The sequence below is a fragment of the Phalangium opilio genome, unplaced genomic scaffold, assembly GCF_054372755.1.
Source record: "Phalangium opilio isolate 3A_F unplaced genomic scaffold, DU_Popi_V2 ptg000013l_1, whole genome shotgun sequence".
Taxonomy (NCBI): Eukaryota; Metazoa; Arthropoda; class Arachnida; order Opiliones; family Phalangiidae; genus Phalangium; species Phalangium opilio.
The window spans coordinates 9,847,381-9,859,662 of record NW_028324148.1 but is presented as its reverse complement, the minus strand read 5'-3'; the positions used below and the strand labels follow the sequence as shown (position 1 = coordinate 9,859,662).

At 34.5% G+C, this 12,282-nt stretch overlaps 2 protein-coding genes across 3 annotated transcripts; both read left to right on the top strand.

Annotated features, from left to right (window-relative positions):
• Positions 1-2,300: 2,300 nt before the first annotated feature.
• LOC149708940 (acyl-CoA synthetase short-chain family member 3, mitochondrial-like) lies at positions 2,301-7,822 on the top strand. Of its 2 annotated transcripts, XM_089863150.1 has the most exons (16): positions 2,301-2,714; positions 3,120-3,308; positions 3,370-3,504; positions 3,597-3,740; positions 3,798-3,847; positions 3,935-4,058; positions 4,128-4,238; positions 4,507-4,547; positions 4,877-4,980; positions 5,059-5,154; positions 6,344-6,407; positions 6,852-6,933; positions 7,042-7,164; positions 7,242-7,341; positions 7,424-7,599; positions 7,666-7,822. In XM_089863150.1, exons 1-16 carry the CDS (start codon positions 2,364-2,366, stop codon positions 7,747-7,749), a joined length of 1,974 nt encoding a protein of 657 aa, XP_089719276.1. In that variant the 5' UTR covers positions 2,301-2,363; the 3' UTR covers positions 7,750-7,822. The 2 variants fall into 2 exon arrangements, 1 of the variants encoding a protein (XP_089719276.1); XR_016380051.1 differs by lacking the exon at positions 7,666-7,822 and having other exon boundaries at positions 7,042-7,102; positions 7,424-7,455.
• Positions 7,823-8,987: 1,165 nt separating this feature from the next.
• On the top strand, positions 8,988-11,983 carry LOC149708939 (uncharacterized). Its single transcript, XM_089864386.1, has 5 exons — positions 8,988-9,201; positions 10,109-10,185; positions 11,033-11,149; positions 11,648-11,707; positions 11,805-11,983. The coding sequence occupies exons 1-5, from the start codon at positions 9,090-9,092 to the stop codon at positions 11,832-11,834; spliced, it is 396 nt and encodes a 131-aa protein (XP_089720512.1). The 5' UTR covers positions 8,988-9,089; the 3' UTR covers positions 11,835-11,983.
• The last annotated feature ends 299 nt before the right edge of the window (positions 11,984-12,282 follow it).

The window sequence follows — 12,282 nt, the reverse complement described above, 5'->3', positions numbered from 1 at the left end:
TTTCTAGTAAAATATTTCGAGAGTTTGCATAGGGGAAATGGGTTAAGGCATTACTGGCGGTTTTTACAGTGTGATATGGTCTTCGAGCGGTAATTTCCCCTTTAGAATAACATGGGAAATGCTTGCTGTGATAGCAAAGTTTCTCGACCATTTTTTGAAGACCATATGCTCTAAAGGTCTGAAAACGGTTTTAAATGAAAGGTTGAACATTAATATGGTGCCTTTAGAAGTTTCGTTAAAACAACTAAGTTTAAGTATTGTTTTTCATATTTTTAGTTACATACCCTGGAACATACGACTTTTTAGTGGTATGGGTTAGGTAGTCGTTTTACCGCGAATATAGCGACTTTAAAGGCAATTAAACTAGATTAGCGATCAAAGGCAATTAAAGTAGATTAGCGATTAAGGCCCATTCAACTTTATTACCGATTAAAGGTAATCAAATTAGATTACCGATGAAAGGTAATCAAATTAGATTACCGATGAAAGGTAATTCGACTAGATTACCGATGAAAGGCAATTCGAATAGTTTATTGATTAAAGGTAATTCGACTATATTACCAAAGGTGGTACTGTGGCATTACGAGTACTACTACTACAGGGCAGGTCAAACTAATATCCTCATCGTAGATATACTTCATACCATATGATGGGGCTAAAAATGTTTAAAGGTAGGGGACAGGCATAAAAAAATGACAAATTCTTATAAAAAATTGTTGTACTATCTTCCACCAATGAAAAAAATTCTTTCGTAAAAAACGGTTTTCTACGAGAGATAACGGATTGAAAAGAGCGGGTAATTGAAATCGTATCGACGTCAAGGGTAAACGCAACCTAACTACTAAATATTTAGAACACTACCTTAAAAACCATCCATAGGCATGTGAAACACACTTTATTTTCTGAAAACTTCTAGTAAGGAGACAGAATTTAAGATGCCTCATCAAGAAAGTAAGTATTTTTAATTATGAAAAGCTTTAAGACCGAAAGTTTTAGTCTATTAAATTCACGGTATATAGACAAACTACTTAGTGTTGCTCAGTTGGTTAAATGCGTAAATTCATCTTTCTAACTTTAAATCGACTCGCTTTGAACAAGATGCCCTAAGGCATTACAGACGCTTTTAGCAGTGTTATATTGTCTTAAAGCATCAGCCCCAAAGCAGGGTAGGATACACTGGGTTGTAGGGTAACAATGTAAATAGTATAACAATACGGTTTTGTGGTTCTTTTATTAGCCTTTAATGTTTGAAAACTACTTTCCTTATTTTCTACCTTCGAGGGCAGAACACTTTTAACTCTGAATTTAAAATGTACACTCGAAGAACCTTACTCTTTACGCGTACTTTTTTTAAATTAATTCTCATATTTCATGCAAAAAATGTTTTTCGCGAGTGGAAGTTGGGAAATAAAGACAACTAAAATTTTCAAATAATTGAAGCTTTATTAATAATGTGCCTTCAAAACGACAAATTGTAATATCTGTTACTTCAGCCTATTAATTTTGACCACAAATCTGTTACTTTTTCAAGGAAAAATGCATGTCACTTCTTATTAATATCTGTAGTAAATTATTTCAAATAATAGAAGCTTTTTAATAATGTGCCTTCAAAACTAAACATGTTACTTCAGTCAATTAATTTTGACAACTTATCTTTTACATTTTCAAGGATTTATTTTCAATGGCACTTCTTATTAATTTATGTACTTCAGTCTTAATTTTAATTGCGTTGAATAAGCGCCCCGTGTTATGAACCTTATCAAAGAAGAATGTGATATAATTTATTTAAAATTAACAACGTCTAAACAGTAGCATCATAACCGTCACACATTTTTTGACTAGTTATTATTCAAAATTTCTAAAGTTGATAATTTTTATTTCACGAGATTTGAATTTGTCTTTTCCCTTTCATAACAGCAATTTGTCAACTAATTTGTTGGCACGCACAAGGGTAGCCCACCCCCCCCCCCGTTTTTTTTTCAACTAGCACAAAAATTGGAGCAAATAGCTTTGAACATGCTAAACGTTTAAAGTGACTAGTACTAGTGAAAATACTTTTGCCTTATTTTACAAATTAATTAAAATAAAATACCCAAATTTAATAGTTTTTGACGAAACTTTGAAAAGGCACACCTTGAAAGTATTCCGAAACGTCTATAATTTTTTTTACATTACGGGAGGTGTCTAGAAGGGCCAACCGGCCTCTAGAATAAATGGGCTTTATGGCTTTTGGGGTGCGATTTGGCGCCATTTTAAATGGCGCCATTTTTTAAAATGGCAGTACAAAAAGTAATAATAATGTTACGTTGGACTGCCGGACAACGCTGGGTGCCTTTGATGCTAGTTTCATATAAAAAATATTAATGGATGTATTTCTGCTAATGGCAATTTTGACTATGACAGGCACCATAGGAGAGGAGTTTGAGTTCAAAAAACAGGAATGTGAGCTGCTACGAAAGGAAGCGAGGGAAAATCCAGACAAATTCTGGGGTAAAGTTGCAACTCAATTAGCATGGAGCAAACCATGGGACAAGGTTTGCGATTTGTCAGACGCTCCCATCACTAAATGGTTTTCCGGAGGTGAACTAAACATGTGTTACAATTGCGTGGATAGACATATCGAAAATGGCTATGGAGATACTGAGATTCTAACATACGAAAGCCCGGTTACAGACACACGGAAGACCTACACTTACAATCAGATCTACGATGAGGTAGAGGTAACGCGTTGATGTTATGCTTAAAAAGGAGTAAGGTTTTTACAGGAGCTACTAGAGTATTTTTTTATATCAAGTCAAATTTCTCTAAATGAAATGTTCTTTATGCCATTCGTAAAAATTTAATTAATTGTACGTACAGCCTGGACTTGAGCCATTTTTTCTACACGACAACGTGTAAGTTGAGGAATAGGAGACTCAACCTTTTGCAATGATTATTGAGCCACATTGCGGTATTTGATGAAACAGATATCAATTAATTATTTATAAACGACTAATAGTTTTATCACTCTACAAGCTTCTGTACATCCCTTAACAGATTTTCTTTGCATAGCAGCAACGCATATTATGCCAACCTCCATGTCCATCAATGTTAATTGTCAAAGTAATTTGCACGTTTAGGTAACTCGTCTCGCTGGAGTCTTGAGAGAATATGAAGTCGATAAAGGCGATAGAGTTTTGATCTACATGCCCACGGTGGCCGAAGGAGTGTTTGCAATGTTGGCCAGTGTTCGCTTAGGAGCCATTCATTGCGCCCTACCAAGTGGTCTTCCCGCCCTAGATGTAGCTGCCAGAATAGATCACTTTAATGTAAGATGCAGTTCTGACAAACATTTCTTTTGTATTTCACGACAAGTAATTATTTGTAAAGCCTAAAGTGGTATTGACGGCCACACAAGGATACCACTCAAATGGCTGGGTAAACTACAAGAGCATCCTTGATGAAGCATGCAACATGGCAAAAAGTAAACCAGTTAAAATACTGGTTTTGAAACACAAAGAGAAGGTAATATTTGTTTCAAAAATCTTATATGACTCCAATTAAAAGATTGGTTGTTCACCTTGTATACCTTCAATAAATTTTAATATTATTGCAAGATCCCAGTTTCCATGACGAGTGGAAGGGATGATGACTGGGAAACAAAATTGAAAAATGTAGAGCCATTTCAAGGGTATGTTCCTGTAGAAGCTAATGAACCACTCTTCATGATGTACACATCTGGATCTACTGGATTGCCAAAAGTGACGTGGTCGTCTTGTGTTAGATTATATATATTCATGCAACGTTTAACATTGTAGGGAGTTATTCATGCAACTGGCGGATATGCGGTGAAGTTAATTACTGATTCGTAAGTAGACTTATTAGAAATTTTAAAAACATCGCGTTATTATTATTATATATGTGAACTATATCAATATGTTACACTTTTTAAAAGATACGTAATGACTGATCAAGAAAAAGAGGTATTTTACATGACTAGCAACTTTGGATGGATAACTAGCCACAGTTTTCTCGTTTATCAACCGTTATTGATGAGATTTAAAACCATTATCTACGAAGTTAGTAAATGTTAATGCAATATAAAATTAAAACGCTCATCAAATATAAATTTTATTTTTCAAAATCAGGGCGATCAGCTATGGACTTCTGACGTTACTGCTCTTTACAAGTTAATAGAAAGTAATTCAGTCACCAGACTTACAATTAGGTCTGGTATTTTGAAAATCCTCAAATCAATGGTAAGTTTTCATTTGTCATAATGTTCAGCTATAGCTATATTAATTTTGACATACTTAGTTTTATGTGGCAAACGTTGGTAACGGACTAAAACATTACTAACGAAAGAGCATGTAGATGTGTATGTTAAAAAATTTAAAGCTCACTTTGCTCCGCACATAATTAATTTTAGTTTGCTCAGTTTTTCATTAATTGTTACTTTACACTTTAGGGAAGGGTAGACTTTAGTTTTTCTATAAATTTCAGTAATTATTTTATTTATTATTGCAGGACCCTGACGGGAAAGTTGCTTCCAAGTTCAATATCAATTCGTAAGCTTTCTTGATATTATTATCATTAGTTATTATTAGTTGTAATATTAATAAATATTACAACTATTAAAATACATTAATTTAGGTGTATTTCCGGGTAGAAAATTACTTCCGCCAACTATTTGTTATTTGTGTAATTTTCGTAGAGACAAAACCAATAGGCATAAGTACCTAGAAGTAAAATATTCTCGAAGTTTCCCAAAACCTGATTATATCATTTTCACGCAAAATTCGCTTAGAAATTAATATTCAGGCCATGCAAATTGTCAATTTCTTTTGTGTTAATTCTTTTATTATGGTTATATTTCTTTGATATATTGCTGTATTAGTATCCGGCACGTAATGTATGGAGGCGAAAGATTAGACAAATCAACGGCAGAATGGACGGCAAATATTTTTAGCACAAGTATATGGAATTGTTACGGTCAAACTGGTATGCATACTAAAATACGAGAAAATCATAGTGACAATATGTTAGCATTTATAACAATTAACAAAATTTTGATAACAGAGTTGTCCGGTTTTGCTTCTGCTGGGCTCAATCCTGTACCAAGGAGTCGTGTTGGAAGAGTGTTCAATACTTCGTTTCCATTACCTGGACTGGAAAGTTAGCATTTATTTTAGCTTAAAGAGAGAATGAATTGAACGGACATAGCTCTTTCTTTATTTATATTGATAAAATATTACAGTACGGGCGAGAAATTTGTGTTGTGTGGAATTTAAACTAGAACTAGATAAAATCACGTGAAAATGGCAGACCTTCAGTTTAGATGCGTGGCGAGTCCACCCTTAGACCATTAACAACCCCCGGGACTCGCAACGCAATAAGATCCTAGTATTGAAATTTCCGCCTATAGAAGTTACGGCTGTTTTCGCGACAAGGGTGCCACCAAGCGGCAACGGATAGAAACTTATAGGGTGTACAGAACTTCCGGTTCGGGATATCACTTAAAAAGAAGAAATAAGATCGTCTTCTTGTAAATTCGGAGGCCGAGGCCGCAACGGTTTAACTACAATAATGCCCAATGTACAGTTATGATAAAATAGCAAAATAATATATCGCTAAATTTCAAAAACTTACACATTAACATATTCATTGAGTTTCTCATCTTCTTCGTCGTGATCCGCCATTTTTAAATAGCAAAGAGGAACCTGTAAACCGGAAATTTGGTACACCCTAAAAGTTTCCCCAATATACCGCAAGGGTCGCTAGGATCGCGCGTAACAGAAAACCACGAAAAGTAGAAAGCTTGCGTTGCGAGTCCCAGGGGTAGTTAATGGTCTTAGGTCCACCTCTCTTCTATGCTAATAAATTTACCAAATATTATAAAAGCTTTAGATGACCGTTCTGAGATTATCTTATCAATCGAAACCAAGATTTTTCTATTCATTCTCCTTGAATATAACCAGAAGTAGGATAAGGGACTAGAAGTATTGAGGTATCCAAATTCTTCACTTCGCGAAAGTGAATAGTCTTGATAACACAGCAACGGTTGGCCCTCCGGTAGCGGTTTCTGAATTTTCCCTCCAAAACGTGAGACGCTCGAGGCGGTAGACGGCCGAACTAGATTCAAGCACCCCCGTCCGTGTTCCGCGGCTTTAGGTTGAAGGGAAGGGGTTAGGAAACGTTTTTGGAACGCACGCGACCAATGTTTTTCTCTGTAGTGTAGGCGCGATGGAAGCGGCATAAAATCCTCAAATTTGTTCACTAGTGCCAGGATCTATTACCAATGCTAGAGCTCTTTACTTCTAGTCCCTTATCCCACGCTTCTGATATAACCTATAATTTTATTTAGTTGTCATAATGAAAACGGACTTATCCACGGCAAAACCGTGCGAGAAAGGAAGAATATTACTCAAGTTCGTCATTAAATTTAAGAAACATTTCAGACTAGAACCTTTTCTATATATTCGAAAGGTCATATATAAATAATGAATATTTCAAATTAAAACTAAGTATCAATCTATAAGGTAAAAGAAGACGCGAGCCTAGGAATCGTAAAGATGACGACACGAGGGCTATATCATTTTATTGGGCGAATAGTACCACTTGACGAATTCGTCCAATAGGGTTTCATTGCACTCTCTTCCATCATCTTCGAAGAGACGTTTAAATTACATTGTTCTTTAATGGCGTTTTCCTAAGGGATTCTTACGAGAGTGCTCTGGATTTCATTATTTCCAACAAAATGGTGGAATACACTGAACCCATATGATCTTTCAAATTGAAATGGAAAACTTCTAGCTTGGAACATTTTATAAGCATAAACTAGTGTTTATAAATATAATGTTATTCCATTATAGACTACCACTTCCACCAGGTGCATTAGTCAGTCTCTTGAACGAACATGAAAAATGTAAAAATGATTACTTTCATGAATTTCCGGTAAACGTTCATCATTTTGAGTTGTGCTTTCGATTAGTTATAGTTTGCATGCTATTGTAACTGATCTGTGAATGGTGCAGTGTTACATAAATTTCTCTTGAACTATAGGGCTATTTTGATACAAAAGATGAGGGTTACTTGGACGAAAATGGCTTATTGTACGTTGAAGGTAGGGTTGATTACATAATGAAACACGGTTCTATTCGTTTGGCAGCCCAAGCTGTTGAAGAGGTATGCATTGCGTAAGACTGAAGCAATTCGGTCAATAAAAAGTAATCATGATATAAATAGTCTTTATAATTGTTCAGGCAGTTATGAATCACCCAGAAGTTTCTGAGTGCGTAGTGATTTCGACTCCTCATATGATTCATAAAGAAGTTCCCGTGACTTTGTTTATGGTCAAAAAGGGTGAGATATCTGAATATATATATACATATATAAATTCTAGGACTTCAATTCAAACCTAAGAATTGTTTGTGTTTTATTTTAGGTATCAATGAACACCTTGAAACAATTTCAAAAGAGATCCTAGAAGTGTTGTCTAAGGAATTTGGTGAAGCGGTAACATTCGGAAAAATAATCCTCGTCAATGAGTTACCTCGAACACCGACTGGTAAAATTAACCGAGCAAGTATAACGGCTTTAACTAAGGGACTAAAGATTTTGGTAAATTTTAATATATTCTCTAAATTGGCATCAACATTATAAACAAGACTTTTATGGTGTCTATAGCCAACTGGAGTTGAAAACCCTGAGGTATTAAAAGAAATCGGTGACGCTTTAAATCAAGCTGGTTACGTCAATTTTGACGAATAACTTCGTTTAATATTAATGTATCTTTGGAAAATGTCTATAAAACATTTAAACCAATCTGTAGTTATTTTCTTCTATAAACACCACCATGCACTAATCATCCGTCTTTACCACATACACACCTATCTTACGCCATTATCATCGTTATTGCTGGTTATTGTTATTATATTCGCGTCGATCGGCTAGGGCTTTTACCATAGTTACCCTTTTTCTTATCCGTCATTTCGAATCGCTCACCTTATATACCCTAAATTTACAAAAATCGTGAAAAAACCAAAGGCTAAAATTCAAACGTCAACGATAATAGCAAAGTTTCAAATGATGTAAGAAATAACGTTTCTAAAAACGGTTTAATTAACTAGAATTAAGGTAAATAACTGATGATAAAAAGATTATATACAGGGTGTTTGTGAAAGGTCCATCAATAATGAAAGGGCGTATTTATTGGGCCATTTTGAGTCGAAAATGTTCTATGACATTTTTCCGTTCGGGCCACTGTTTTCAAGTTATGATTGGAGTAATTTACGGATGACCCCTTAAATTTAATTAAGAAATTGAAAGACAGCGCTAATTTAATGAAGGGGTCATCCCTAAAATATTCAAATCATAACTCGAAAACCGTGGCTCGGACGGCAAAATGTCATAGAACATTTTCGACTCAAAATGGCCCAATAAATACGCCCTTTCATTATTGATGGACTTTTCACAAACACCCTGTATATATATATATATAGATAAATATATATACAGATAAATAAGTACAGATGGGTACTTAAAGAAGATAATTGACTGAAAGTAACTCTCTATATAATAAGCTACATACTGATATTACCAGTATCTATTTTCAATTGGAAAATTTTGCAGGGCAATGTAAAATTTACAAGTTTCAATTGGTTCCAAAATTCCGATAGCTGATAAAACTAAGATCCGAAGAATATATGGGAATCGACATATTTCCAAACACATCTAGATCTAAAGCCGCATTTACACTAAATATTTTGAGACCGTTATATATTTCGCTGATAGTCATAGCAAACATATACGATAAAATAAAATAGTATCTTTTAAAGTGAGGTAGGCTTTTCCAAAAATGTTCAAAAAGGTTTCAAAGTGTCTGTGTAAACGGGGCTTATGCATTTTTCCAATTCCACTTGTTGAAATATAAAATTGTGTGAGGAAATTCAAAGAAATATTGCTGAAATATCTCATTTCAGTTTAACTTGATATACATACTAGAACCTTTCGTACAAGATATTTAAATATCCTGCTAACTACTAGCCGAGCTTATTGTACAAATTTTTTTCAGATAGACTTCCAAAAAGTTGTATAGGAAAAATTTTAAAATGCTTCCGAAATATTTTCTTCTTTTAGTATATTTTCAATTTGTTCAAGCCGGCATTTTCAATGTCGAAAACGATAAAAAGACTGTATTGTTGTTCAAGACGTACGGATGCAGTATGTATTAACGTTTATATTTTGTTAAATCAACTTCACGCGTTACTAGCAAAATATGAATATTATTACTACAGGAAAAAAACCACAAGGTAATGGTTAACTCCAAGGCACTAATTTCCTATCATATAGCTAAGGGTATTGTGTGTCAGATAATCCGCTTAAAAAAATTGTACAGCCCAAAAGCCAGTCCGAATGTATTTACTGCACAGAAAGCCAAATTTGAACCCCACGCTAACTAACTCTGCCGCTCAGAACTGCTGTACCATTATAAAATTTCACCTTATCGTTCCTTTTCTACGGCTCGATTTATTCCTAAACATTTTTAATTATAGTGAATAGTAGACGTGAAGCGGTATATCAAAATCTCTCGGGTCGTTAGTTTCTAAATTTCTTCCCCCATCGGGCCAAGCTCATTACCATTATTCACCACCATTGGGAGCGTTTTTACGGTTTTTAGAAGTTTTTCCCTGTTCGTGGGCGAGCTCAATTGTGTTTTGATATGTCCTCATCCTATTGTGTAGTAACATAATGAGACGTATAAACTAGAACAACTGTTATAGCTTATGCCGAGAGCTAGTCCCTTGAAGCTTGTTGTTATCTTTGTGACAGGTTATAAAACTGTATGCTACACTTAGAATTACGCCATGGTTCTAATTTTCCATTGTACAATTTTCCCAGAATCATTTAATTTTTCACTGTACATTTAACATTGAACCATTAAATTTCACAGTGAACATTATACATAGCACATTGTATCATATAATATTACAGTGAAGATTGTACATTATATCATAAATTTTACAGTATGTTTTTTACATGGTATAGTTAAATTTTAATTGTGTTAAATTTAAACTGGATTATTAAATTTTATAGTGCACATTTCTCACCCGATTATTAGATTTTACAGGTAGGGGTGCATCTGATGCCCAAATACATCAAGGTAGGAAATGCTTGCAACAGGTCAACAATGCATTTTACGTTTCGGTAAGTTTTATAGAATGATATTTCGAAAAGAAAATTGACACGTGGTTTTCGATATCATCAACTATAAAAGAGTTGACAAGCCCAGTAATAAATAAAAACGTATTGTCAGTTGTACACTGGTTATCTATAAAAATTTCAAAAGAGCGGTATTTTAAAAAAGGATATCTTTAATATTTCAACAAGATAAGCTAGGTTCCCACTTGACCGAAAATGACGACCAAAAACTTTAGCGCTGCGGCAAAAAATTGAGTTTTACGCAGCCCTTCGGTGGCAAGATTTTGGTTCGGTTCACACATACGACCGAATTCCGACAGAAAGCCAGAAGAACTTAAGCCTTGGCCTTTGATTTTCCCTTGATGGTATCCTAATTAGAGAGCTTACTTCTACCAAATTAAGGTCAGAGATTCAAATCAAAGGTTTATTTCATACAATCACGGCAATAGCGACTCTCGATCAAATCCGATTAGAGAATTCAGACTCAAAAGTTCATAACGTGCAAATGTAGCAATGGCGACTGGCAAGTTAAATAAAAATCTCAAAGCGGCGACAAAAAACTCGACTATTATGACGTCAACAGAAGCTTCATCCCGAAACGAATTTTGATTGGTTATGAAAATAATTTTACGTCGTCGTCCTCTGCGTCAAAAATAGAACACCAATTCTGTCCGACCGAAAGCTGTTTCGGTCGCGTTCTACGGAAGATGTTTTGCCACAGAGGTATTTAAGTAGTGTTTCCGTCGGGTTTTCGGTCAAGTGGGAAATAGGCGTATATGCAAATGTTTATGATGGAATGCAGTTTAACAAATGTTTTACTATTCATATTTTTTACAAATTGCAATTTCGGCAGATTTTAAGAAGCATTACAACTGGCAATTGCAAGAAATTTCTTTCCTACAACAACAGGAGAGACATTATCGCCTTTTGCCGCAGTTTAAGCAATTCAAATGACCAGCGTTCCCAAAAGGTACATCGTATGTTTGAATTTGAAATATTTCTCAAATAGTAAATTTCTGTAAGTTTACTACCCTCAATGTAACGAGGCACACAATTTGAACTTGAATATGTCAGCTTTGTTCAATAGACAAAAAATAGGGTAGGAAACCTTCAGTATCGGGACATACAAGGGGGCTAATCCATTGCCTAGCTTCTCTGCGCACTCTCAGCATCCAAAACGCCTACAGCGCAGGCGCCAAAAAGCGAGATGGAAGGCAAAGTTTTACCATCAGCCAAACCCTCTAAAATTCATCGAAATATTGTATTAGCAGAAAGCCTCCCCCATTTAAGCGCGCCATGTGACGTAATAAAATATTGTGTATAACTTCATACTTCTTAAGATGAAGAACGAAGAATACGGACAGTATGCCGTTCATAGTACCTCCTTTACAATTATCTGAAATTAATTCTTATACGAAAATAATTTCATAACTTATTTATCATCAGTTCTATTTAATTACAATTTCAGTTAATGGGTTGTGCCGCCAGGAACTTCGGAAGTTATCCTGATCCCGATAAAATAACAATGGTAAATTGCAAACATAATTAAATTAATTGCATCATTTGAATACCGTATCACTTATTATTAAGTGAATGTCCAACTAAATTCTAATAACTATATTCAGGATGCTACTGAATGCAAGAAAGTTTCTTGAGCTTCTACGATGATCTGAGCTGTCAAAGTTTAAACGATTGGTCGTTTATAAATCCTGATTCTTGATTACTTTGTATAATTCTAACTGCTTATATTAAATTGTGATTCAATATATCAAAATAAAAATTAATTTACCATGTTTTTACTCAATCTGAACGTTTTAAGGATATTTTTATAATTTAACACCAGACTCTATTGTATCCCCGACTTTTGAAAATGGTGTAATGATATCATAAAATCAGCACTTCAACATTTTATATGACAAAACGCACAACGGGACTATTCTAATATTATATAAAAAAGGACTTGGTTTGCCCAAGCCTCAAAAACAAAACGATAAGAGTTTTTTCCAGTTGACTGAAGCGCGGATATTTTATTTTTCTATATAATTTTAAAGACAATCCGTATTTTACTACTCTTTAGAATTTAATTCAATCTCCTGATTTTAC

Coding starts and splice junctions, on each gene's coding strand:
- LOC149708940 (XM_089863150.1), top strand. CDS start 2,364: ATGGATGTATTTCTGCTAATGGCAATTTTGACTATGACAGGCACCATA. Junction 3,848..3,934: donor GTGAAGTTAATTACTGATTC/GTAAGTAGACTT, acceptor ACTTTTTAAAAG/ATACGTAATGACTGATCAAG. Junction 7,165..7,241: donor CAGCCCAAGCTGTTGAAGAG/GTATGCATTGCG, acceptor ATAATTGTTCAG/GCAGTTATGAATCACCCAGA.
- LOC149708939 (XM_089864386.1), top strand. CDS start 9,090: ATGCTTCCGAAATATTTTCTTCTTTTAGTATATTTTCAATTTGTTCAA. Junction 9,202..10,108: donor GTTCAAGACGTACGGATGCA/GTATGTATTAAC, acceptor TAGATTTTACAG/GTAGGGGTGCATCTGATGCC. Junction 11,150..11,647: donor ATGACCAGCGTTCCCAAAAG/GTACATCGTATG, acceptor TTACAATTTCAG/TTAATGGGTTGTGCCGCCAG.